The following is a 27,713-nucleotide window of genomic DNA, read 5'->3' as shown; positions in this document are numbered from 1 at the left end:
GGGCATGTGAAAAATCTGTCTCTATTCTGCAAAAAATTGATACATTCACTTCAAAAGTTTTTAAATGAGTAAATGATGGTTAGTAAGTTTGGGAAGGTGCTTTGTAAATGCAAATATCTTCATTTACTGTAGTCTTGACAAAAAACAATGCTAAACATGTAAAGAAATGATACACTTTGCAGGTAGAGAGCTCCTGGAGAGCTATAGGGAAAAGGAAGTCGTGCCTATAGCACCTATAGAGGGATTCCTGGTCAAAAGGAAAGTTTGAAAATAAAGGAGTTGATAAACGAGCTGTAATTTTAGCAAAACTCTGCATCTGGGGCTCCTCAGAGAGTGCCCTTGTCTTGTGGTAATTTATGGGTATGCTATTACAAGCCTGAGGTCTCAGGTCTGCCCTAGCTTCTCGCTGAATATTCCTCATCAGTAGAAGTACACCATAGGATACAGATGTCTTTTTTTTTAATACCACAAATAACCTGTAATGAAGTTCAGTCATGAGGCGTGCTCGCCGTCTCTTTCTCACGCCTGGTTGGTGAGCGTGTGATTATGCAAATAAACCTGCCCTCCTCTTACACATTTGCTAGCATTTTAAAATGAACTTTATCCACATAATTATATTTAATCTTCCTAATGTTTTAAAGATTTACTGCTATTTTCTGGGACAGTTTTCTTCCACAAACATATGCATTTGGGCCATGAGAAATATGTGGTATTTTTGTGCTGCTGCTGGAAATCATCTCCACATAATGTGTCTGTTCTTTGTAACTGCCTCATTTGTATATAATCTATAGCCTGTCAGACCTTTCGGTGAACCAGCCTGAGTGAGTGAAACTTTATAATGTCTGCCCATCTGTGCGAATGGCACCGAGTTAATACACATGTGTGTATTTCACCCCAAAGGCAAGGCAGTTACAGGACAAGCAGCATTTATTAGTTTAAAGACCCTTATCGCTCCGGCGACGTGGCGGAACATGTCGAACTGACAGGTGGTGAGAACGCTGAGTGCTGTCTAAATCTGTCACAATGAAGAAGCGTGTTGTGCTGTGCTGCTGGTGTTGCGGTGTGACAATCGCAGATATGGGGGCGGATCTGGCTGCCAGCCTAGCCATGCTGCAGCTACATGGGCCCAGATTGAGTTAAGTGTGGAGGCGAAGTTTGATGACGCTCTTGCAGGGTAGGTCCTGTCTTCCCCATCTGTGGTTGCAGCCGGGCTGTCTGGTAGATTGGCAGAGGTGTGCATGCACACAGAGGACGAAAAAAAGGGGGGGGATGGAATGAAAGCTCATGTTTCTCAGAAACACGGAGACGCCGACATGCAAATCTGATCACAGAGTGAAGGAGATGAAGTGAGTCACATGGCGTCAAAGCACTTCACAACCCCAAGTCTGTATCTTAAACAGTCTGGGGGAAGTCTGTGATGCCATCTGGATGCTTTGACTAAATGTACATGTAGAAATCGTTGGGTGATTCAAATCTTTAGCCTTGACCATTTTCCCTGTGGAGTATCCAAACAGGGGGTCATCAGTGCAAGGTGAGTAATGACCTTGTGATGACATGCTCGCTTACATTCAGCATCTTTATTCATGTGTGAAGCACCAACAAGTTACACGTTTACCCTCTGGACATATCGTTCTATACTTGAAGCAAAGACGCTGAAGAGCTTTGCCGGTCCACATCCGGTGTCACGTTATATTAATTTTTGTTGGTATACCTTTTATATAACTGGGGACATTAGCTTCATTACTCTGCAGTGTCCTAAATGGGTGGGTTAAAGAAAGGGTGCATTATATTCTACAATTGCAGTCCAGGAACATCTAGCCTCGGGGCCGGATTCTGATTAATATACGGACGGGACTCCACTTTTTGTTACCCCGACAGCAGTCTTCGGTGCTGAATATGACTCACTGGTATGAGAGCATCCCCAGGCAAAACATAATCACCGGGGCGCATTAGAAGAACAACACCTCTGGAATGTCAAATACTCAAGTGCTCACAAAAGAACAATGCTCAGGCATAAAACACGGATAGATTTAAAAAAAAAAAAAAAAAATCAAAAAACTCTGGAACCAATCCGCAAACAATGGAAAATAACACACTGTGATGTTTCAGAGCAGCATACAAAAATCGCTGTCTGGAGGCAGAAACGTGGCTTGTTCCAGGGTATTTGGATAAAAGTGCTTTCTGAATAACGGCAACTTTGTGGATAATTGGAATTTCTTCTGCTCAAATCTGGCAATTTTAACTGATCCACAAGACAGGAGAAGAATCAGTGATTCACAAGGATGCATGCTGGAATTAAAAAAAAAATGTTGATCTTGATATGAGCATTCTGGTTGACATTTGAAGACTAAACTGTGCGAGCAAAATAATAGGATATATTTATATATATGAGCTTTCAGCCAGCTCGAGAATTTCATTTTTATCACCCGCAAAGAAGACTATTTTTAGAATTGTCTTCATCTGCAGGTAGACTGTGCCAATCTCCAGAGCATACATGAGTCATATGAAGGATTTAAACATGGATACACACATGACAGAACGCAAGCCCCGGAGAATAATAATGATGAAACGTATCGGTAAAGCTATGCTGTGCAAAATGCATTATTCATGGGTAAAAGTGAAGAATGCGCCCTGAAATTGTAAATAATTCACGTATGATTGGATTATTCAGCCGCCTGACCAAATCCACTATTTGTGTGGTTGAAATAAACATCATGTTCACCGCACACACACACACACACACATGCACAGCGACTCTTTCTTATATGATGGATATGAATGATATCATGACTTAAAGTCAGCTGAACCCCAATTTTGTTGTTCTGTGTCTGAGGCTTTTTAACACCAGTGTCCGGCTGGATTGTACTGACCATGTCTGGCAGCTATGATTTAAATCTAAAAGGATGAAATTGAAATAATGACAAAAAAAATGAAAATGAATAAAAGCAGTACATGTCAAAGCTGAGTGACTGACATTAAAATGAATGGAAGTGCAGCCGTAGCCTCTCATTTAGTGTAATCTGAATGGCCGCATGACTCTGGGGGCTTTGAAAGACTATTGCAGCATAAAGGAGACTCGTATTATCCAGCAGCATTAGAGGGCAGGACCTGATCAAAAACAACCTTGCTCTAAGTATGTGACAGCTCATATTTCTATTCCGTTAAAGCTGTTGCCAAGCAACTAAATGATAAGAAATAAACTGATAATGATCCACTGCTAATGATAACACCGTGCGTGTGCCGTGCGTGCATGCATGTCCACTCCCCGTGTGCGTGTTTGCCTGAGTGTTCCACAGTGCTGCAGTGGGCCGTGTGTGTGTGTGATACTGAGTGGAGCTAAGGACTGCTGCTTTGGGAATACAGTGTTATTGCTGTAGAAGCACACAGAAACAGTCTTCTGGGAAGAGCAGATGGGCTTTTCATGTAAAAAAAAGAAAAAGAAATCATGACATCTCTACAAAGGAGGCCTGATATTTTCTGGACGAGGACACTGTTTCAGTTTCTCATTTCTGTATTCTTGTATATCTCTCGCTTTTAAATTTTTTCTTTTGAGTACATCTCACCCACTCACTAGTATGTTAAATTCTTTCAGTTCATTACTGCCGTATATACATTGGAGGATGCTTATAATGAACGTGGCCAAAATTTTATATCGAGGTCAACGGATGTACAAAAATCAGAATGCTATTAACACTTTCTTATAAACATTTTTTTAAAACTATGAGCTCTGTATGGCAATGAGCTCACTAATATTCTTAATATAGTTATATATAGTTATAGTCCCACCCACCTGCTGTTGAAACCTTTGTTTATGTGGGTCAACCAATCAGAGAAAACTTGATTCGGTGGAGGGGGAGATGATATAAAACGCTTTGTTTCGTCATTGGGGAAATAATAATAATAAATGCAGTGCAACATATGTTCCATATCTCCAAAAGATCAAAGCATATTTTTACATTTGAAATTTGTACATATATATTTTTACTTTTCTATCATGCAGTCTGAAATATTTTCATTGTTCACCTACCACCTAGCAGTATATGACAGCTGAGAAGAAACTGCTACCAGATCAGGCATGCCCTCACTGCTCGGTAGGAAACCACTTTCACAGTAATCTGCTCAGAACCAGACCCTGAGCTGTAAATCCACACTAGGCCAGTTCTTAATTTTCTTAATTAAATAAGGTGCTGTCTGAGGCAGCATGATCCCTTATAGCTGAATGTAAGAGACTGGAAGCCATACACACTACAGCTAAAACCAAAGGCAGTTATGTATAGTTTAGTATTCTGATCCATTCAAGTAAATTAATTTAATGAGTATTCAGTTTCCCCTTTGCATTAATTTTTTAAGAGTTCATATTTGTACACCACCTGCTGTCTTTTTCGTCAAAACAAAAACAATAGACAAAATGCCAGTCGATGCCTACAAAAAGTAAGTACTAGCAGCAGTGTTAGTGGTGGTCCGACACCAAACCGTAAGTTATGTAATTAAGGTTTCAGCTTTTGATCTTTTGAACCTTACTTTTGAAATGTGATTTTATCTCGATAAGTGCTTTATCAATAAATTTTACGCACTTAAATTTATTCCGGTACATAATATATGCGATATCGACCACTAAATTAACCAAATTTACTAAAGATTAAGATTCCCTCTTTAATTTCCATTACAAAAGTATTAATATTGACATTAAATTAATGTACAACACCAGATATGAAGAAGCACATGCAGGTCTGTCTATATATAGCCATTTATAGAGCCGTTCCCAGGACCTTCTTAAAACCTGCAGGTGCAGGCAGAAAGAAACCCTCCGAGTGCAAATTGTTAAACAGAAAAGACTGCAGGATAAAAACTTTTCTCCTGTAGACACTGACTTAATGTGTTTCACGTCGCTCCCTCTTTTGCCACAGATTTTCCAGAGACACGATTCATTCCTCAAGTTCTTGCCCTCTCCTGTCATATTTTGTATTCCTTTGAACCTGTCGGGAGTTCATTCTCGACTGAGAGTCCTTGTGCCGCAGAAGCCAGCTGGCAAAAACCTCCCAGGTTAAAGGAACGTAATGATGTTAGAAAAATAATCAAGATGACAAGAGTAATAAATGGATAAGCAGAAAAAAGAAAAATGGGGATTGTTGAAGTTGTGCGCACACTACCAGTGGCCTCGACCCTAAATCGTCATTTTTTTAATACATGCCATATAAACATCTATATAATGATTTCCATTAAGCCTGTTGTATCAGTGTCATGCCTGCCGCTGTGTGATACAAGATTTCATAAGCTACGTGTAAGTGGATTACAGCTCCGTTTAACACCCCACAGAGAACTATCACTGTGATCATTGAAGAATTTCAGCAGCACGGTTAAATGTTTTTACTTTTCCAACTGTGCACAGAAAATCATGGCAACAAAACTATGCTGTGAAATGTACTGATACTACAGGTGGAATATTAGGTACCCTAGACAGATATTTATATAAATGTCATCATTATATCATACTATCATACTATATTCTAGTGACGACAGAAATCAGGCAAAGATTAGGAAAGTTTGTTACAACCGATAGTGACAACCTCCTTATAAGCAGCGTGCTAAGTTATAAAAGGAATTACAGAGTAATAGAGTTCAGATCAAAGGGGCCAAAATGCAGACACAAAGGAGGAAAGCTGTAACAACCACCTGCATCAAGCTGCAGGTGGTGTAAACCTAAGGGAACCAGAGAACAAAAGGCAGCTGGTGAATTCAGGTATGAACATTAACACAAGGAAATACACTCACCAGTCATTTTGTTAGGTAAACTCCTCATTAACACAAATATCTAACCAGCCAATCACATGGAAGCAACTCATTACATTTAGGCATATAGACATGATCGAGCTGATGTGCTGAAGTTCAAATTGAGCATCGGAATGGGGGAGAAAAGTGATTTAAGTGACTTTGGATGGTACCAGACAGGCTGGTCTACCTGTACAACCATCTCGAGGGTTTACAGAGGATGGTCTGGAAAAGAGGAAATATCCAGTGAGCAGTAGCTCTCTGGCTGAAAATGCCTCATTGATGTCAGAAGTCTGAGGAGAATGACCAGTATACTTGGAGCTGTCGTGACTCAATCATTCATTACTACCAAGGTGTGCAGAAGAAAGCTGAATGCACAACACGCTGAATCTTGAAGCAGATGGACTGAGGCTACAGTTCATTCGGGATCATCAAAACTGGACAATAGAAGACTGAGAAAATGTTGTCAGGTCCTAATGAGTCTCGGTTTCTGTTTCTTTGACACAAACAACATGAAAGCATGGCTCCATCCTGCCTTGTATCAGTGGTTCAGGTGGGTGGTAGGTATAATGGTGGGAGATATTTTCTTGGCACACTTTGAGCCCCTTAGTACCAACTGAACATTGTGCAAACACCATGACCTGGCTGAATATTGTCGCTAACCATGTCCATCTTTTTATAACCACAGTGTACCCATCTTCTTATGGGAGCTTGCAGCAGGATAATGCGCCACGTCACAAAGGTCAAATCATCTTAAACTGCTTTCTTGAACATGACAATGAGTTCCCTGCATTCAAATGGCATCCACAGTCACCAGATCTCAATCCAAGAGAGCATCTTTGGTTGGATTAGCATCATGGATTTGCAGCCGACAAATCTACAGCAACTGTGTAATCCTATCAAGTCAATATAGACAAAAATCTCTGAGGAATGTTTCCAGCACCTTGGTAAATGTATGCCATGAAAAATTAAGTCAAAAGAGGGTCCAACCCAGTACCAGCAAGGTATACTTAATGAATTTTCCAGTAAGTATTCTCAAATGACCAATTTGGTCTTTCTAGCATCAATAGCACATGTCTGTTTCTTGACATGTGAAGGCACCAACACTCATTCAGTAGCTTTGTCTAGAACAGCTCAGAGATGGTTAATACCCTCAGCTTAACAATCACAGGACTCACAGGCCTTAAATGGAATCCCTCGATGACAGTCTGTTTCTTGCCTACAGGAGCCCTCTTAGACTTTCTAGCTGCTTTTCTGTTAATGCTAAAGTCAGGATGTGAATACAAACTTTAAACTGAAGAAAAACGTCTTTCACAGCAATTTCTACTTCTAATTTTTTACTTTTCAAGTTCATTTTATATTTCACCAATGAATCCATCCTTGAGCATATAACACATGGTTTAAACCATCGGTACAACCAAAAGAAATTTTAGCCTTTGTTCCTTATATAACAGCGAACACTATGAAGATGTTAAACACATCCAGTTTTTGGTTTTTGCTTTTTTACTGGTGGGGTTGGGGGTGATGGTGGTGATGGTGGTTATCAGCTTTCTCTGTTAAACTTGGTTTTCAACTTCACGTTTTGTGCATGCTCACATATGCATTTCATGTCTCGTATGACTCATAGGGAAGTGATGCATATTCCAACCAGGGATACTATTAGATGATGATGATGATAAAATGGTGATAAAAAGTAAAAATAAAAATCTGTATAGGACATAAAAAAAATTTAAGTCTAAAAAAAGACACGAATATAATGTTGCAGAAAATCATTATTCTTGGGATTTTGAACATGACGGCAGTACATTAGAGGTCTCAAACTGGAAACATTACAGCTTAATAAAAGAGACGTGGAAATCATTTCAGTTTCTAGATAACTTCGAGTAAAATTAAATTTATTGACTGGACAGGTGTTCTTGGTGTGTGCTCTGTGTTCTAGTAGCTGCAGTTCAAACAGTGTATGAAAGACTAGAACCAAGTATAAAAACAAGCAAAGATTAATTATGCAATAATTAATTTGGTGATGCAGCTGGGCTTCATTCTTGATGTTACAGTGTAAAAACTTGCACAAAAAATGTATTCCACCAGCAGAAAATCCATGTTGCAATTAAAACATGTAGTAAATATCAGTGAAAATGTGGCACTTCAAGCCAATTTTAAATCAAAAATTCAGGACAAAACCTTTTCCTGATCAGGTTACGTGTTTAAAATTAGTTACCATGGTGATTTAGCCAGGTTAAAGGAGAGCCATTTTCATGACACTAACACATTAATAGATGAAGTCACAGAGAAGGGGGATAGACTGAAAGTGCAAGCTTTATACCCTTAGCTAGTCCCTCTTCTCAGGTGCAGCCACTTCTCTGACGACCCACCGAGACTGCTGCTGAAAGTCAACAGGGAGAAGCAGGAAGCACAGAGGGTGAGCTGTCACACCTGTGATGTCTAGATTGAAAAAATCAAGATGGTGATAATCAAGGTGCTTAAGTCAGGAGTTGCAGTCCATGACAGAAACACATTGCACAACACAGCTAGTAATACAAAGCTTTGTAATTGACCAGATTAGATAAAGTATATAAAAAAGGCCACACTGAGCTGCTTTTGGTTTTAATTCCCAATCAAAAGAAATCAAGTGAGGATTCATACTTGCAGACAAAACAATTGCTTGTGAAGAAAAATGCTTGTAGACAAAGAAAACACATAAAGGACCAGCAGCTGTATCATTTCTCTCTTCTGTCTCTTGATTAAAAGAGTTCAGCTAAATTCAAACGCCATGCTAACATTTTCTGCTTTAATACCTGCAATACTTCTAATCTTTGTAATACTTTTCAGGTCTTCATATGGAGGCCCTGAGAGGTCAAATGCAACTTAACACTAGGAAACAGAAAAATGCTGCAAATAAAATAAAACATATAGGAAGAGAAACACAATACAAAATAGGCAATACATAATACATTATACAATACATAAACACAGTGGAAGCGTTTTTGGGCATCCAATAACACAATGGAGCAGCTGCAGAAGTGACGGAAATCAAAACATGTGAAAAATTGCTCTGAGACCCCCTAAAAGAAGAACAGAGTTCTTACGTGTTGTGACAGAGAATAAGACGTAGGCAAACTGCGTCTTTGTATTTTAAATGCATCGTTCATATTACACTGTAGATACATGTTTCCTATTAGCTGTTTACTGTTAACCTCTCACTTCTGCGGCTGTTCCGTCACGTTATTGTCTCCCCCAAAACACTTCTGCTGTTTTTCGAGGGTTTTTTGTTTTTTCTAAGGTTTTGCTGCATTTTTCTAATTGGAAGCATTTTCTTAAGTTGCAGGGAATTTGACCTCTCAGGGCCACTGTCCATTTTTTATTTCTTATTTTTTGTAGTAAAAATATATTAATGATATCAACAAACCTTGATTTTTTGGAAACATTACTGTCCTTTTTTTTGTAGTCAGAGATCACCAACATGCTGATGTCATTATGTAAATATTAAATTAGGAAAAAAAATACAGGAGAAAATACATACAAAGCTCAATTTAACACAAAAAATTGTGAATGTCCCCAATGAATTGTTAGGAAACGTATCCCACTGCAAATATGAAAGAATTATGGAGTACACTGATTAGCTATCATAGAGTGAACTGGTTTTGCAATGTAAAAATGATTAAACTGTGTTTACATGTCACTTGCACTCTAAGTTATGCTCTGATTTCTTCCTAAAGCAAGCAAGCACAGTACTGCCAGCTGTTTTACCACATGTTGAGAATGGCTGTCATGACGGTTTATGGAGAGAGATGATTTTATGTAGAAATGTGATTACGTATAGGCCTTTCTGCATAATCAGAGTTCCTCCAGCTGACCTCAAACTCTCACTGAATACGAACCTTTGAAACAAAAAATCAGTAAAGTGTTTCAACAACCTGGATTTTCATAGTGCTTCATTTGCTACACTACAGAAGAAGCAAAATAAAAGCTCTAAATCATCCACTAGTAAAAGTGTTTGATATTGTGTCTGTTTGAGTGGTGGTAAAAAAACAAGACCAGTGGCACTTGATTGTGCATATCATTTTTTGTGTGAAACATCCTGTCATTCATTTCAATAAAATTAGCAGCCTGGAAATCACTGTGATTGGCTCATTTAACATTCATCTCACTAAGATCCAACAGAATTATAAAGCTCTGATGATTTAAATCCAGGCACATCACAGCAGATCTAAGGGGATATTTCAGTGCATTGCTCTGTGTTTCTATAAAGATAAATTCTCATCTAAGAAGTGTCTGCCTATGTTATTTGAGGTGACCTGCTTATTCCTTGCTGCTCACTGTTTTCCATCCAAATCAAGTGATTTGTTACCAATAACTTGCAATTTGCATATTGGCTACTACCTATAGGAATACTATTCTAGCCTCACATATAGCCATGCTTTTACTTTGTCTCAGTTTCATTTTAAGCATGATTTTCATACATCAAAGCACTTAAATTAGTGCCATTATTTTCAAATAGATGTCAAAATAATACTACAGTTAAAATGGCAATAAACTGCAGTGCCACTATTATAAACTGCTTGTAACGTAAACCAGGTTGCTCTCACTACAGCCACATGCAGATAATATATAGTAATGATAAATGAAATCACACTGGATGAGCTGGAATGTGAATTTCCTTTCTGACTTTTTTAAGAATGACTCATTGGCATTCAGGATGTAGAGCCGTGAGTGTGCTGGTGTGAGAGTCAGCATTAAAGTCAGCCATAATTAGGTTGGCATTCTTTTGACTGATCAGACTGACTCCCCTTAGGCTCCCACAGAAGCGCCTGAAGCAAAAGTTAGTCAGTGGCGGCTCCTGCACACACAGCATGCAGTGTCACAACACTGACAAAGCTTATTACACAGAAAATACAAAGTTTTGAGATTCTTTGATACTTTGACGTCATTTCACTCTCATCCCTACCCTCAGTTTCACTCTACTCCTGTCTCGTCATGCTTCTTTCTTCTCTCGACAGAAACTTTTCTGAAAATGTTCTTATTCTGTTTACTTTGTGTACCACCTGTAGCCACTCAGCCATTTGTGCTCCACACGTTTATTGTTTATTTTTGTTGAAAGCATTACAGATCAAAAATAATGAGGTAGACAGACAGTCACTGCAATTGTTAAAGACATACAAGGATCTCACCACTGATTCAACAGGAGTGTTAAGTTGTAAAGAGACTAGCAGGGGTCCATTTAAGAAATAGGAGCCTGGATGAAGGGAGACTAATTGCATCTGCAGGGGGAAAACACGTAGTGTAGTTAATTTCGTTAATATATTTAATAATAGGCAATTATAGCAAATCCCACAGATGGTCCGTGTATGTTTTCTGTGTAGCTTTAACAACTTAATTGTTTCAGTCTGAAAGAAAAACACGTAGTTGTGACAAAAATATTGTGAACCCTTTGAGATTTTCTGCATAAATGTGGCTGCATATCATTGCATTCATAAATACAACCCAATTGTGTTACACACTGTGATTTATTTACTGAAGACAATGATCTAATATTATGTATCTCTCAGAGGCAAAAGCATGGGAATCTTTGTTTCAGGTGACTGTGGATCAGACCTGCTCATTAGGAACTTTAGTTCCTCAATGCTAATCCCAGGTTTCAGTGCTGAGCAGATTCAAACCGGGATGTTGGTGGCTTTTCTTACGTGAACTCTTTGCTCTGTCAGATTTGTTTTCTTTGTTTGTTTCTTTCACCATTATTTGATAGAATAACTCATGTGCTGGGGGTCGTTGCGTTGTTGCTCGACATTTTAAACTCAGTTCATATACAGGTGTTTGCCTAATGTTTGCCTCTAGTATTTAGCGGTTTAATTCACAATTCATTATTTCATCCATGATGGAGAAAGCTCACCTGGCCCAGATGCAGGAAAATAAGCCCAAACCTTGATACTACCACTACCTTGCCTAACCCTAACCCTAACCAGAAACTTCTATTTTGATCTCTTTCTTTCATAAATCATTTGTCAAACAGCTTTCTGGCTCAATCACTTGACCTTTAGCAGCCTTGGATTGAAGACTATTGTTTTTGTTATAGCCAGTGAAAGAGGGTTGTCGTTGCACAGGAGGTGCCCTGGGTTTGTGATGACCTCCCGGGCTATTATAAGCTTCATATGTATCTCTTATTTGTACACAGTCTGTCTAAAAGTAAATTGGTGCAGTCTAAACCTTTTAGGCTCTATAACTTTTTCCATCCTGATACATGTGTTGTGAAAATCTAGCTGCCATAAATCCCTGTTCGTTAAATAGAAGTGGATTCTGATTTCACCTTTACATGAACTGCTGATCCCAGAGCTTTCCTACTTTTCACACTCACCTATTCCTCAATAGTACACAAATACATAAATAGTATTTGCTTAATTTCTTTAACCATGGTCTCCTTATCTACTTTTATTGAGTGAACATCTTTTCTGGTTATATTTATGTAGAAATATAGAAAAGTGGAACTGCATGTTCGTATTATCAATACTTCGTAAAGGCTTATTTGTTGTCTTTCCCTTCCTCCAGGTTGCCAACCTGCTGCGACTTTTCCAGATCCCTCAGATCAGCTATGCTTCAACCAGTGCCAAGCTAAGCGACAAGTCCCGCTATGACTACTTTGCCCGCACCGTGCCCCCCGATTTCTACCAGGCTAAGGCCATGGCAGAGATCCTACGTTACTTTAACTGGACATACGTATCGACAGTGGCATCAGAAGGTGACTACGGTGAGACTGGCATTGATGCCTTCCAACAGGAAGCACGTGCCCGCCAAATCTGCATTGCCACCTCGGCCAAGGTGAGCCGCTCCATGAGCCGGTGGAGTTATGAAAACGTGATCCGCTCCCTGCAGCAGAAGTCCACCGCCAAGGTGGTCATTCTGTTTACCCGCAGCGAAGATGCCCGTGAGCTGCTGGTAGCAGCCAACCGCATGAATGTGACCTTTACCTGGGTGGCAAGTGATGGCTGGGGAGCCCAGGAGAGCGTGGTGAGGGGAAGTGAAGCTGTGGCAGATGGGGCGTTCACCATTGAACTTTCCTCCTATCAAATTCCCAAGTTTAATGATTACTTCACCTCCTTACATCCATACAACAATACCAGGAATCCCTGGTTCAGAGAGTTTTGGGAAAACCAGTTCCAGTGCAGCCTGCATGATCTAGGCTGTGGGAAACATTCGCTCCGGGAGGTTCCATTTCAACCGGAATCCAAGATCATGTTTGTAGTGAATGCTGTCTATGCAATGGCTACTGCCTTACATAACATGAGGCAAGCCTTGTGCCCAAACTCCACCAAGGTGTGCGACGCTCTTAAACCTGGCAATGGACGAAAATTTTACAGAGACTATATTCTCAAGGTCAAAATTGATGGTGAGTGAAAATCTTAATGAACTAACATTACTTGAGCAAAGCTTTAAAGTAATATGTTTGTCATTATTTGAACATCTGTATATAAAACTAAATATAACTCCAGGTACCAATGCATGTACTAAATGGTGCCAGACTGAGTTAAATCAATTTAGAGTTCCATAAAATGTTGAATTTAAGACTAAGTCTGCATGTTTATTCACTGCACCCAGAGAACATTTCTATAATGATTCAATTAGCAGAGATGAAACAATTTCCTCACCCTCATGCTCGGAGGCTGCTTTTGTCATGCATGCAAGTGTGAAAAGAGCAATAGATTATTCAGTTTAAAACAAAACAGACACAGCTTAAAACATATCACTTGTTTCCTGCTTGTCTACACAAAGCTGCAGCACAAAACAAGTGTCAACAACTGTAACAGCATCAGTTCACACACATCGTAAGTGATTGGCTTTCCAATATAAATGCTCCTACTTGTGCAAATTAGCTTTGATTTATGGAAATACTGACATTTTCATTGATATGAGATAAATGCAGACCGCCGTGTTTGTATCCAGCTGTGCTGCATTTCACGATTTCTAAATTAAAAAAACACATAAATAAATAAATAATAAAATACCCAAAGGATTTTTACTATCCAGAGAATTAAAATTGGATGAAAGGCCTTAAATTAGTCTATCCCATGAGACACTGCAACACTCTAAGGAGAAAACACACAAAAACAGGTGGACCACTAAATTCTGTACATATTTTGAAATCATTATGTGTGATAGAAACGTAGGCTGTAAATGAAAATACTGAATGAGGAACTCTACAGTGTATGTAAAAGAATGGCTGTTTAACTGAAGCAGCTACTTGATTGCAATTTTATTAACTGTAATTTTAAGAAATAATAAGTTGAGTAATATATTAGTATTATCACTTTTAATAGAGAGATTAAATGAGTAATGGTGATTAAAAATTGACCTCATACTCAAGTAAACAACAAAGGCATCATTTACAGCCTTTTAACATTTTATTTAAATAAATGAGAAAATATCAGGTAGATTAACCAGTACTGAAAATTATCACTAACAGCTTGCCCAAGCACTAATTTTCATAAGCAGGTAACCTTTCAGTTTTTTAGATGATAGCTCATTTCTGCTTTGATTTCCATGAATTTACATTTTGCCATATAAGGTCCTGTGTGTTCTGAATCTCCATCCTATTGTTCAATCCAGGAACAGACTCAGACTGTGACTTCCATCATGTAAATTGCCAGTTTGCACCTGTGTCCTTTCACAGTCATGGAGTCTATATTGAGGGGCAAATATTAAAAGATACGACACTCCTTTCAGAACAAACAGAATGAGTTGCATAACATATGAGTTCACAGTCCGCAGTGTTGTTACTCTAAAACAATTGAATAGTTAAACTGTTACAAAGGTGACCAATTTAGATATTTATACCTTACATTTTATACCGTAGTCCCAAACTCTTTATGATGAGTCTCTTACATCTGTTACTATTGCATAATATTTTTTCCCTATTCCTTTCAGCCCCCTTTCGTCCTCCAGACAGAGACAATATAGTCCGCTTTGATACTTTTGGAGACAGCCTTGGTCGTTACAACATTTTTCACTACCACAAAGACGGGGAACGCTATGTCTACCGTAAAGTCGGCTACTGGGCTCAAAGCCTGAGCCTGAACCACAGCCTGATTCCCTGGCCTGGTGATGTTGCGCCCACCTCCCAGTGTAGTGACCCCTGCAGGAAGAATGAAGTGAAGAGTATGCAGCCGGGAGATGTGTGCTGCTGGATCTGTATCCCCTGTCAGCCCTACCAGTACTTGCACGATGAGTTTACCTGTGCTGACTGCAGCTTTGGACAGTGGCCCCTGGCCAACCTGACAGGCTGTTATGATCTGCCTGAGGAGTACATCCGCTGGGAAGATGCTTGGGCCATTGGCCCTGTCACCATTGCATGTCTAGGGATCATGTGTACACTCTTTGTTATTGGCCTCTTCCTTAAACACAATGAGACACCAGTAGTGAAGGCTAGTGGACGTGAGCTCTCCTACATTCTTCTGCTTGGAGTGCTGATGTGCTATTGCATGACATTCATCTACATCGCCAAACCTTCCACAGCTGTGTGCACGCTACGCCGGCTAGGCTTAGGCACCTCTTTTGCCGTTTGCTACTCAGCCCTCTTAACCAAGACCAATCGCATTGCTCGGATCTTCAGTGGAGTGAAGGATGGAGCCCAGAGGCCTCGTTTTATCAGCCCAGCTTCCCAGGTTGCCATCTGTGGTGCTCTGATCTCTTGCCAGCTGGTAGTGGTGGTGGTCTGGCTGCTGGTGGAGACCCCAGGGGTGAGGAAGGAAGTGAACCCAGAGAGGAGAGATGTGGTCACCCTGAAGTGTAACAGCAAGGACTCCAGCATGCTTATGTCTCTCACTTATAACTGCATCCTCATTATCCTCTGCACAGTCTACGCCTTCAAAACCCGCAAATGCCCCGAGAACTTCAATGAGGCCAAGTTCATCGGCTTTACCATGTACACCACCTGCATCATCTGGCTGGCTTTCCAGCCCATTTTCTATGTTACTGCCAGTGACTACAGGGTGAGTTAACTGAGCTTATACCTGCTCCTCGAGCAGGCACACACAGCCCTTTTAATGCAAGTTGGGGAATGCACAGGCTTCTTACTATCACGGACTGTTAATTAATGCTTCTCTAAATCACACACGGGACGATAATCATTTGCAATAAATTATTTATTCAGATGGCTTTAGATTTCTATAGTCTGACCAGAATACATCCTTGTAGATAATGATAATTTGTCTGGGCTTGAATTTGAATTTTATATGCAATGCCAGTTGATATCGATTCAGTTTTCAGCAATATCTGCATCGCCTGTGGCTCCCAACAATATGTATTCTTTATTACAGTTGCTTTAATTTTTTATGATTATCAGCACACTTTCACTACCTTATTTTACCTCTAATGTTTAAATAATAACGTGGGGAGTGAGAGCAACCCATTAATGAGACTGTGCACCTCATGTAAAACTTTAACAGAACTTCAAAGATAGAGCCTCTCTGGTGAAAATGTGCTGTGCGCTATGGTTTTGGTTACATTGTTTTCACTCTCATTTTATACAGTACTTATGATTAAATGAAATAACTGGCAGGCAGACAGCCAGCCAGACATCTGCTGAATAGGATCATACACTGAACTGATAGAATTTCAGAGAAAAGGTGGCCTGAGCTGTGTGGGTTCATCCCACTGGGATCTGAACAACGTGCAATGAGACAGAGGCAGAAGGGAGAAAGACAGCGGAACCTCCTGACACAGCTGCCTCTACAGAAACATGGCGAAGACAGGCTAGACCATGAGGGCTGCTAGGGAACTGAAAGTCCCTGTGTGTCCCTGTGCGTAGCTGTGTGGAATGGAGTGTGAAAGACTGGGCTGCTGAGTCCCAGCTGTGCTTTCTGTCTTGGGACTGTAGTGAGGCTCAGAGGAACCCTTCCTCCAGGCCCCGTAGGCAACGTAATTCGCAGCCTGAACAGGCTCATCAGATAGACGCAAATCTCCCCTTTGACCGATGAATAATTACTGAAGCAACTGAGTTGGCACAGTGTCTCTAGTTTTTCACAGGCAGGGACACATTACCAGCGTTGTCCTTGCTTTACACTTCTTCTCAAATTGTTGTCACAGCCTGATGCAAACCTCCAGCTGAATAACAAATACAGATCTGTAGTAGGCAGTCATGAAATGTTAAACTAAGCTAAATACAATCTACTGAGCCATGAATAACACATTTGATTATCAAATGAAATATTTAAGATGCTCTCCACACCGCTGGGGGAAGAGGGCTCCTGTCTTATGCCAGTGCTGGTCATCTCAGCAGCAAATGCAAGCTAATTAAATAGCTACTACTGTTAAAACTCAAAGTGCTTCTACAAAATCACCGAAGGCTACAGAAAATACTTAAAGTAACTACTGCTTGTGAAGTCTATCAAGAAGCGTGTTGAGACAGACCTTTCCTAAATTGTGTTTGATTTCCTTCAGCTCCAAACTCCATCCATTCACCTCCACTTATCCCTTTCAGGGTCGCGGGGGGCGCTGGAGCCTATCCCAGCTGTCTTAGGGCGAGAGGCCGGGTACACTTGCCATCTGCTAAAATTAGTGTAACACCACTAAATATATAGTAACCATACAGATATATAGATAGACACAATCAAACTAAGCAAGAGGTGAATCACAAATTCCTTGAATACCAAATGCATAGCAAGTAACTGTTCACTGTCCAAAGTTTAAAGTTCAGCAGTTTGAAAAACAAACAAAAAACCCTCTCTCAAAATCTAAATATCAAATTAAACTGATCTTTAAATTACTTGTGACTTTAACAAATTCGGCATCCATGCCAGACTTGGAAGACTCCGGTAAAGCTTTTCAATAAATGCACAGTACAAACTGCAATAAAAAGGAGGAATTTCATCTCTCATCTCAGAGGGTCTCTGTAGGAATTAAGTTAGCTGAACACAGACACAATGCTGTATTTGTGCAACAAAAACAGCACCATCAAAGGTCAACACAGCGAAAAACAAGGTTGAAGAGAGACTGTAGCAGCCATGCTCCATATCCTGCCCACCACACTCCAGAATATAACACATCTGGGGAAATATAAGGGGAAAAGCAGATTCCTTGTCCTCTTCTTCCTTGTGCTCTTTCACTGTAACAACTTGTGAATTATTAAAACCACTTAACAGGTTATTTCTATGCAGTATTGTCCATGGTGTTATTCAAGACCAAAAGTATTTAGCCTTTGTCCATGTTGGGATTGGTGAGATTATTATTTTTAAACAGCCGCCATGCATCCGTACGTTACACTTACTCCATGTTTTGAAAACTACAGTTCAGATATATAGTGAAAAAATGGGAATCTGAGGCTTTGTGAATTTACATTACAACACAGCACCTGAGCCTGTCAGTGTGCACTGTATTTCAAAGATGGTGTGAGGAGAATCTTAATGTTGAATTCACTGCAGATGGCAACTTAAAAAACTCGATGCAGCTAAAGGTCAGTTTAGTGATATAGCTGTTTCACACTACATGGTACATGACCACACATAGTGATTAACCACTATGTTTCAAAAGTGTGAAATACAGTATACATATCAATAATTTCCTGTAGATATTTTTCTTGATTAGTCATAAAATCAATATTCAAGTCATGAATTGACAGAGAGAGTAAGAAACCGACGCAATAATTAAACAATATTCCTTAAAAATAAACCAGGTAAACTGACGCTGTGCCAGTTACATCTCTGTCTCAACTCGCGGAGCTTTTTCCGCGGAGCTGTCAGTGCACAGCATCTCACTTGGTACCCACAATATTTTAATATCGACATTAGCATTCAGGTTGATGACAGACACCTGCTGCGTCTTGCGAAAAAGAAATGCACCTGCCATGTTGCTGTGTTATATCTTCTCACTGAGAAAAACTAAAAAGAAGACTGTGAAAGCGTTGGAAAGCAAGAAGCAGACTGAAGATGCATAGCAAGATGTGGGCAGGGTGAGCCGAAAAGGAGCGAGGGTTACGCAGTTGATTGACAGGGAAATAAACAGATCGCTTAACACCTCTAGTTAGAAATCTCAGCTGACAAACAATCCCCTTCCTCCTCTGTAGCACCTGGCTTTGATTCTGAATTATGAAAGACGTACTTATCATTTCTTTTCTGACTTCAGAGGTTTTTTTCTGCTCAGAATGAATGCTCTTGAGCTGCAAAAATGGTCCTCCATATACAGAGTTAGCAACTTTCGGGCGTTTTCAACCACAGGTGTGAAAATAAGAGTAGCACTTCTGAGGTATACGGGAATTCCCTCAATAACTGGCAATCTAGAAATGTGACTTCACTTTTCACTTAATGTACATATTTTTGTACCTCTGAAACACAACAGTTTGGGGTTTTAGGAGTAAAATTATTACCTTTTGTTTCCTCCTCCAGGTACAGACCACTACCATGTGTATCTCCGTCAGTCTCAGTGGGTCGGTGGTACTGGGTTGCCTCTTTGCTCCCAAGATCCACATCATCCTGTTCCAGCCACAGAAGAATGTCAGTACACTCAGGGTGAACACCACCCGCTTCAGTGTAAACACTGGCCCCGGCTCCAGTTTTTCTCAAGGTACCACCCAAGATACAGCAAAACTCGTGAAACTGAAACAAATATTAAATAATAATAATACAATTGATATTATTATGAAAATATTGCTACATGCTTTATCACTGTGTCACACTTGTCTGTCATACTTGTGACACTGGGAGTTACACATAGTTAACATTTTTTTTTAAAGTCATACATAATAAAAAAATAATAATTTTATGATAATTAAGTGAAAATACAGTGCTTCAATATACATATCATAAGTAGAAAAAACCAAGCTGCATTGCATTCCACATCATCCATGAGTTAATTATCATGCTTCGAAGGGGCATCTGGGACCCAGGTGCCTCTTTGGGTTGTTACATAGTACAGTAATTTTGGCATATATCACAAACTGTAACTACACTGCTGACATTACACAAAATATCCTATTTTTTATGTTTTGCAGCATCGGCCTCCAATGTTGTTCCAACAGTGTGTAATGGACGGGAGGTGGTGGACTCCACAACATCCTCTTTGTGAAGATCAGCTGAGTTATATTTTATTTTATTTTTTTGCCAAGCATTGTAAACAAAGTTATATAATCACTAGTCCTGAGTCAGGTGTCTCAGATATCGAAGAGGTCACACAGATGATCGTCCTGACTTTGTTGTCCTCAAAGTGCTGTGAGTACAATGTCCCGATTATTTTCTTTTGTTCTTTTACTCGTAGCATATTTTAAATGAGATGCCAATAAAGTCGCATATAGCCCTTGTTTTTGAGGATTTTACTTGCAACAATGGAGTAAATTATAGTAAATCTGTTAAATGTAATATATACAAGACGTTTTTAATGTAGATTCTGGTGAACCAGTTTGTGCTTTCTTGTAATTTATGTAAATAAAATGTGGTTTTTATTAAAACTGAAATGATTCAAAGTCTGTTTCTTTGCACGTCATATTGAGATTCATACTGTAGAGGGTAACATATGCAAAAATACATGGCCAATAATCTAAAAATGTGAAATAAACCTTCAATTTTTAGTAGCCAAATCAGTAAAATATGCTGTAAATATGCTGTCATGTTATGTTACAAAATGAAATTTTCACCCTTGGCAAGTGCAGGAATCATCTAAATGCAAAACAGAGTACACATATGCAGTGTTTTTGCACTGTGCCTCTCATTTCCCCTAACTCCAGTAATTTATTCACAGGACTATGCAAAGCACTGATGTGACCAGAAGAACATTTTTGGACTCAGTGTCTTATTTATCTTCACACTTGGACAAAAGAAGCAACCCAGCAATGAATACAAAAGTCAACTTTCACAACTCTTTAAAATAATAGTGTGCAAATCAAACCTCCATCAGCTGGGATCTGAAATCTATGCTACCCAAATTTTAACAGCTTAAATCCACACCATCTGCCTAGACCAAACAGAAACTGAAATGAGAATTACCTGCACAAATATCATCTGTTGACATGGGATAAAATTCACCAAAGCTGTCCTGGCCCTGGCCCATACAGTATCAACGATTTAACACTGCCATCTGGTGTCCACATTTTGTTTCATCTGTCTTAATTTGACCATCATGCAGGCAGCTTTGGGGTTTTTCCAAATATAGAACATTTCCATATGAAGGAAATCAATGAATAATTGCAGTTCTGCTTCATTAGATCTGCTCAGTGGACATCATCAAATTGCTGTTTTTATGTGGGACAGGCCAAACATGCTGTTCCTTACTGTGAAACACAGGCTCGCTATATATCAAGCATATTATCAAGACACAGACACAATTTTGTGGGGGTAATTAATTTTTGGTATTGCTTGATTGTGCAATACAGTTGATTGCAGCAGTCCCATTAAACTCCTAAATTGATAGTCTCACCCTCATGAGGAAAACCTTCACTGTTACACGTAGCTCATTAATTTTAGTTCATCATGTTAGAGAGCTTTTAAAAAATTTCTGGATTTTTATTAAGTTAAGTTACAACTAAACTGCTTAAGAGACAAAGATTATCCAATATGTTTGTCTAACCCTTGGACAAACACAAAGGACACATGGTACCCTGCTGTACATACACTCAACAACCCCTTTATTAGGTTGCTAGAAATAAACTGGAGCCTCGTTTGCTTACAGATCTGCCGTAATTATTCACAGACTCAACAAGGTCCTGGAAACATTTCTCAGAAATTTTGGTCCATATTGACACGACAGCATCACATCACAGATGTAGCAGATTTGTCGGCTACACATCCATGATGTAAATTGGCTTGAAATTAAGCGGGTCATCTTGACCATATACACATGTATACATGTCTACACAACAAATTTCCCACGTGTGGGACTAATAAAGGTTATCTTATCTTATCTTATCTTATCTTATGCATGCAATTGACTGATTAGAGCAGTTCAAAAGTGGCTGATGAATGTAAACTGTACATTAATGAATTGTCACACACCACCACCACCAAAAATTTCTTTCTCTGCAACCTATTCACTCACTTATTCTACCATAAAATATGTATATAAGGTAACATTTAAAAAAAATGACAGCAATAATTTTTCCATCGAGTTGCAGGAAGTGTTCAATCTCACACATTTAATGTCAAAAATATACTGAACTGGAAACATCATTAATTTTTGCTTAGCTAGACTATTTGCTAGGTTTTTTTTAAGTTAAGGGAGTTGTGAAAATGATATTATATAGCAATTTGCTGCTACATAAAATTCTATAAATGTAAAAATATTTAAACTAATATTTAAAAATTATTTTCCATGAAAATCCGAAGAAGAAACGCACTGTTGTGAAGCTCCTATTGTTGTTAATCGTGGACCGGATTTCTGTCCAGTGAAGGGAAAGAAACGTGATTAAACCTTTGGGAAAGTACCTCTGTTACATTATATAGCAATAGGTAGAGTACAAATAGTCACAGAATTTAAAAGACCGGTTCATTTTGGCCTTGGTCCTCGCTTAATCCACCTCTGAAAGGCACAAATGAGCCTCACACCGGACTCAGCTAGGTGGCGGTATAGCCGTTTGTTCGCTCCGTTGACTCCAGCAGCAGAGGAGGAGGAGGGCACAACTCAGCTCCAGCACTTCCGCGTTTTGTAAAGTGATTGTAAACTTGCAGAAAACCATAGACACTCTCTTACAGCCGGTGTTCTGCTTTCGTGACGAGGAGCGTCTTTGAGTCTGCTGTTAGCATCATTTATCGTTACAAGGTAAGTCCCGTACAGAGGGAAGTTCTAGTTGTTTTTATGATAAATAACAGGGGCGGAGCTGGTTCAGTGTTTGCGCTGCTCCAAAACATGTCAAAACTACTGTTGCGGTGTCGGGTGTTGTTTTTACTAATGGCAGATAGTCTGTAATTATCGGTAACGGATGTGTGGGGAGTACTCCGGCTTGTTCTGATGAACAGTCAGAGATGGCTGTATGAGCAGTGCAGGCATGCCTGAACTTGTCCAGTCATGATGTCCAGAGACCAAAGTGACAAGTGTGTGTGCAGGCCTTTCAAGTTAGGACCATGGCACCAAAGAGACGAGCTGCTTCTGCTGCCAAGGCTGGTGGAAAGAAGGTCAAACAGGAGCCTGAAACACCAAAAGCCAAAGATGCCTTTACCTCTGCAAAGGAAGCCCTGCTGGCTGCAGGGCCACAAGTAAAAAGCAACAAGAAGGTGGATGAACACTGTTCATTGTCATCCTGTGGAGAGGTAGGACACGTGAAGTAGGGCTTGTTAGTGCAGGAGCAGAAAGCTGATTTTGATAAATGTCCTCTAATGTCTTCACCAGGTGTATGGGGATTATGACTGCATGCTTAATCAGACAAATATCGGACATAACAACAATAAGTTTTATGTCATCCAAGTTGTTAAAGCAAACAACAAGTACTATTCATGGAACAGATGGGGCAGAGTGGTGAGTTTGTTCTACTTTTTTTAAAATGCATTTTGTTCTGTTAATTCATGTACACGCCCACACTATATGTGTATATATATTAGTGTGTGTATATATACTTTTTCTAAAGGGCTGGGGGAAAAAAGCAGACATTACTGATTTTTAACCCCAATTGCTTATTGCTGTGTGTTGACATATTAGCGTCACTGTTAGTGCTTCATTTCTAACCTGGTTTCAGGGGGAAGTCGGACAGAGTAAACTTAGTTCGCCCTTTGATAAGGCTGAAAATGCTGTCAAGGACTTTGAGAAGAAGTTTAAGGACAAGACAAAGAACAACTGGAACGACCGAATGAATTTTGTCTCTCACCCTGGGAAGTACACCTTGATAGAGGTGGATGGAGAGCAAGATGCTGAAATCAAGGTAATTTAAATACCTGTATGATTAGATCAAGGAGCATTGAGTGTGGTTATGAAACCTCAAATCGTTAAAATCACAGTATGAGAAGCAAAGTCTCTAAAAATAAATAAATAATGCAAATTCTTCAACCGCGTTTCTAATATTTTAGACTTTTGACACTCTGTATCAGCTTTAGCAGAATCTCCCTGTGCGTTCTCTTGGACATTGCAGGTAGACTGTGTTGATGGCAAGCCAGCCCAGGTTGCAAAGAACGCCCTACCTTGTACCCTCGATGAAGCTACACAGAGCCTCATTAAGCTCATTTTCAGCAATGACATGTTCAAGGAGGCGATGGAATGTATGAACCTAGGTGGGTGTGTCTCACTTGTAAAACCTTTCACACGACAGATCCAGTCTGCAAACACTCTTTGTATTTAAAATACCAGTTGTGTAATGTACCTGTGAAGCTGAAGTGGGTGCAGACTTTAAAAATACTCCTGTGTATTAACTTCTATTTCTAAGAACTGTAGGAAACAATAAAGAATGCAACGTAAATGATTAAACATTGTTACAAACAAAGGGTAAAGTGTACATCTGCATATCTTTCCTCATCTCAGCATTTTGGACATATGTGATCAATGTTCTGGGCTTTGCTAGCTGCAGTAGGCAGAAAGCTAGAAAAGGCAAAAATGAAGAGATAAAACAGTAAAAATAATCCAAGGCTTAAAACTCAATAGGCTTCTCTCTGCACCTCTGTCCTCTTTGTGCATCTGCACGTGTTTCATAGCTCTAAAAATAAGTGAGTTCTGGCTTCGCACATTATTATGCTTAACCCACCACATCTCCATAACGTGTTTCCTGTGAAGACTTAATAGTAACTATCTGATTTGGTCTGAAAGGTTGTGTGGTTTACAAGAGTGTCCTGTTTTTACTATACTTTTCTAAACCCTGAAATCAAAGTCGAAGGGAGGGTCAGTTGTGTAGTTTCCTCTATGAGCACACTAATTATTTGAAAAAAACCTAACCTTACATTTTTGTTTCTCATTTGGAAACTATTTAAATTGCACTAAAAACACTTTCTGACAAGTGTTTTTAGTGCAATCCTGGGCCCAAAAATGATGAAAACATGCAATAATCTGCTTGAGAATTGTGTTTTTTGTGTGTGGTTATTACGCAGACATCAAAAAGATGCCTTTGGGCAAGCTCAGCAAGGTCCAGATTGCAAAAGGCTTTGAGGTTTTGGAGGAGATCGAAGCTGCTATGAATCAAAAAAGTGGAAAAGGGCGTCTAGAAGAGCTTTCCTCAAAATTCTACACCACAATCCCACATAACTTTGGCAGGAACAGACCGCCTACTATTAATGACAGAGAGATTGTGGAGAAGAAAAAAGAGATGCTCTTGGTAAGATTTTCTGGATCATAAATTGGAAGAAGCTTTGTCTCGCTGTGCTGTGTTCTCATTCCTAAAGTCTGTTCCCTGTTGTGTGTTTGTTCTTTTTTTACAGGTGCTGGCTGACATTGAGCTTGCCCAGACTCTGAAGTCAGAGACTGAGAAGGCTCAAGAAGAGATGATACAGACGGTTCCTCACCCTATAGACCAAGACTACAATTCTCTCAAATGCAAGCTGACTCTGATGGAAAAGAATACAGAAATGTTCAAGGTACTGTCTCTTACGTGACAAAATCTTATAAATACAAAGGTTTTGGACTGCTGCTTATCTCAGATCTGCTATTGTGTTTTATGCAATAATAGCAGTTGTGTTATTTCCTTCTTTGTGTTTTCGCATTTGAAGATCATAGAAAATTACCTGAAAGCGACTTCAGATGGCTATTACAAACCAAAAATTCTCAATGTTTGGGAAGTCGATCGAGAGACAGAGGTAGGCACTACAGCCAGTTTTATTAAGTCAAACACAGAAAACAGGCGTCCTCTAATCTAAAGCACATCTTCCGCATTGCAGGGGCAGCGCTTTAATGAGAACGATAATCTGGAGAATCGGCGTCTGCTGTGGCATGGTACAAACATAGCAGTGGTTGCAGCTATCCTGAAGAGTGGTCTGAGGATAATGCCCCATTCGGGAGGCCGTGTCGGTTGTGGTATCTATTTTGCCTCTGAAAACAACAAGTCTGCATGTTACGGTAAGGCTGTAGAAGCAAGAAACAAGACAATTTTGGGTCTTTATTGGAGTCATAACATTGTACTTTTCACTTTCTGTCCATTTTCAGTGCGCCCTTCCAAAAATACAGGAGTGATGTTTCTCAGTGAGGTCGCCCTTGGCAAAGAGCATACCATTACCAGAGACAATTCTTCCTTGAGGAAGCCTCCGGCCGGGTATGATAGTGTGGTGGCACGAGGCATTGTCGAACCAGGTGCAGTACTTTTTAAGTTTTATACAGTAAAATAATACCCTTTGTGACATTGTATATTACTTTATAAAGTAAACTATCAGCATGTTGAGAGATGTGCATGCCTTTTGTCCTTGAAATTGTTTGGCAGTTTGGATGAAGTTTAATTTCCACTGGTAACTCATGACAAATTCATTAAAAGAAACTTGCTATTCATGTTATCAGATTATGTCAGTTTCCCCCAAACGAATAAAAATATAAACATTTGAAAATCAGAGTGGCAGTAGCTTTTCTGTGTGGAGCTTGCGTGATCTCCCTGTGCTTGCTGCCTTACCTTCAGCCCAAAGACATGCATGTTAGGTGAAATGGTGACTCTAAATAGGCTGCAGGTGTTCATGTAAACACGTTGAGTGCATAGAACAAAAGAATGAAATTCTGTTTGTGTGGAAAAAAGATATGTATGGCCTGTAGTGCACTTTGAGTGATCAATTAGTCTAGAAAAGTGCGATATGAATGCCACCTCCTGTCTATTTTATTATATCACTTTGTGATTCTTTGATTTCAGATCCGTCCAAGGACATCTTCATCACTCTGGAGGGTAAGAAGGTTGCTGTGCCTCAGGGTAAGCCAATAAACCAACCCCAGTTTTCTGATAGCCACTTCCACAACAGTGAATATCTCATCTACAAAGAGAGTCAGTGCCGCCTTCGCTACCTGCTGGAGCTAAACATGTATGGCTAATTCTAACCAAAGAAAAATGAAGGTCTTTTTGTTTGTTTCTTGGTGATGGGCTCCCTACAGACCTTCAGATAAGTCCTGTGGTCTAATAAAGTGAATGTGGATCTGTTCATTTTAGATGCACTTTTCTGTGCCTTATGCTTATGTTTGCGTAGTTTGCAAGTTTTTATACATAAACTATGTAAAGACAATTTACAATGAAGAACATGGTGATCTTTGCACACTTTGATTTTTGAATTGCATTAGTGCTTCTCAAACTGGAGGTCTGGACTACAATGTGAAAATATGAAAATTGATTTGAATATATATATGATCTTTTTTTTTCTTTTTTAAGAAATTCATGTTTTAGTTGTTGAGAAGTAGTGGATGACTTCTTACAGTTAATGAAGTGGAGCCTGCCAGTTTGAGAACCACTGAATTACATATTGAACCATATGTCCTGTTTGGCGTGTTCTGTTTCTATAGGGTTTACATATTTAAAAACGCATAATTTAGTCTAACTGACAACGAAAGACACAGTGCTGTGCTTGAGAAAGAAAGTGTCTTGAATGTGCACTTATATATGCATTTTGAGTAGTGATGAATAAAGATAAACTGGTGTTGAAAAAGAAGCATAAATGGTACCTATACAAAGACATATTTATGAAACTGTAAAATGCTAATTTTGGGTAATGTTGAAGAACCGTTACACATGTAAGAATGTTTCAAGGAGCTTTCTGCTTTGTAAGCCAGTCCCACTATGCCGTCTTGGTTTATTCCAAATACAACCACATGGTGTCAGAAATGAGAAACTAAACTAACGTTTGTAGTAATGCACTATGACATGACTTGAATATAGAATATACTGAAGTGCCCCTGCAACATCTCTTTTTATGTCCCTTTGAAGTAATTTAGTTATAATGATGCCATAATGGTAATGCGCTACATGTTAAACTGACTGTGACTGTAAACAAGTAATCTATAAATAAAGAATAAATCATCTAAAATGTTTACTGGCTGTTTGGATATCTTGTGTTTCTAATTGATAATGTTTCTCATATAATGCTCTTTTTATGTGTTATGTG

At 39.4% G+C, this 27,713-nt stretch overlaps 2 protein-coding genes across 2 annotated transcripts in view; both read left to right on the top strand.

The window, feature by feature from the left end:
- The window catches only part of grm2a (glutamate receptor, metabotropic 2a), a 33,916-nt gene extending 13,715 nt beyond the window's left edge, over positions 1 to 20,201 (top strand). Inside the window, exons 3-6 of the mRNA XM_005469548.4 lie at positions 12,310 to 13,147; positions 14,683 to 15,746; positions 19,137 to 19,314; positions 19,742 to 20,201. Coding sequence (XP_005469605.1) covers positions 12,310 to 13,147; positions 14,683 to 15,746; positions 19,137 to 19,314; positions 19,742 to 19,815 — 2,154 coding nt within the window. The 3' untranslated portion in view covers positions 19,816 to 20,201. The remainder of the gene's footprint in view (positions 1 to 12,309; positions 13,148 to 14,682; positions 15,747 to 19,136; positions 19,315 to 19,741) is intronic.
- A 1,904-nt stretch (positions 20,202 to 22,105) lies between these two features.
- Positions 22,106 to 27,639, top strand: parp3 (poly (ADP-ribose) polymerase family, member 3). The gene is made up of 11 exons (XM_003441283.5): positions 22,106 to 22,497; positions 22,782 to 22,985; positions 23,065 to 23,190; positions 23,408 to 23,590; positions 23,798 to 23,936; positions 24,744 to 24,967; positions 25,071 to 25,226; positions 25,359 to 25,445; positions 25,527 to 25,704; positions 25,792 to 25,935; positions 26,477 to 27,639. Exons 2-11 carry the CDS (start codon positions 22,800 to 22,802, stop codon positions 26,650 to 26,652), a joined length of 1,599 nt encoding a protein of 532 aa, XP_003441331.1. The 5' UTR covers positions 22,106 to 22,497; positions 22,782 to 22,799; the 3' UTR covers positions 26,653 to 27,639.
- The last annotated feature ends 74 nt before the right edge of the window (positions 27,640 to 27,713 follow it).

The sequence above is a fragment of the Oreochromis niloticus genome, linkage group LG5 (assembly GCF_001858045.2).
Source record: "Oreochromis niloticus isolate F11D_XX linkage group LG5, O_niloticus_UMD_NMBU, whole genome shotgun sequence".
In the NCBI taxonomy this organism is placed as follows: Eukaryota; Metazoa; Chordata; class Actinopteri; order Cichliformes; family Cichlidae; genus Oreochromis; species Oreochromis niloticus.
Note: the sequence above shows the minus strand (reverse complement) of the source record. Positions and strands in the feature narration are given on the sequence as shown.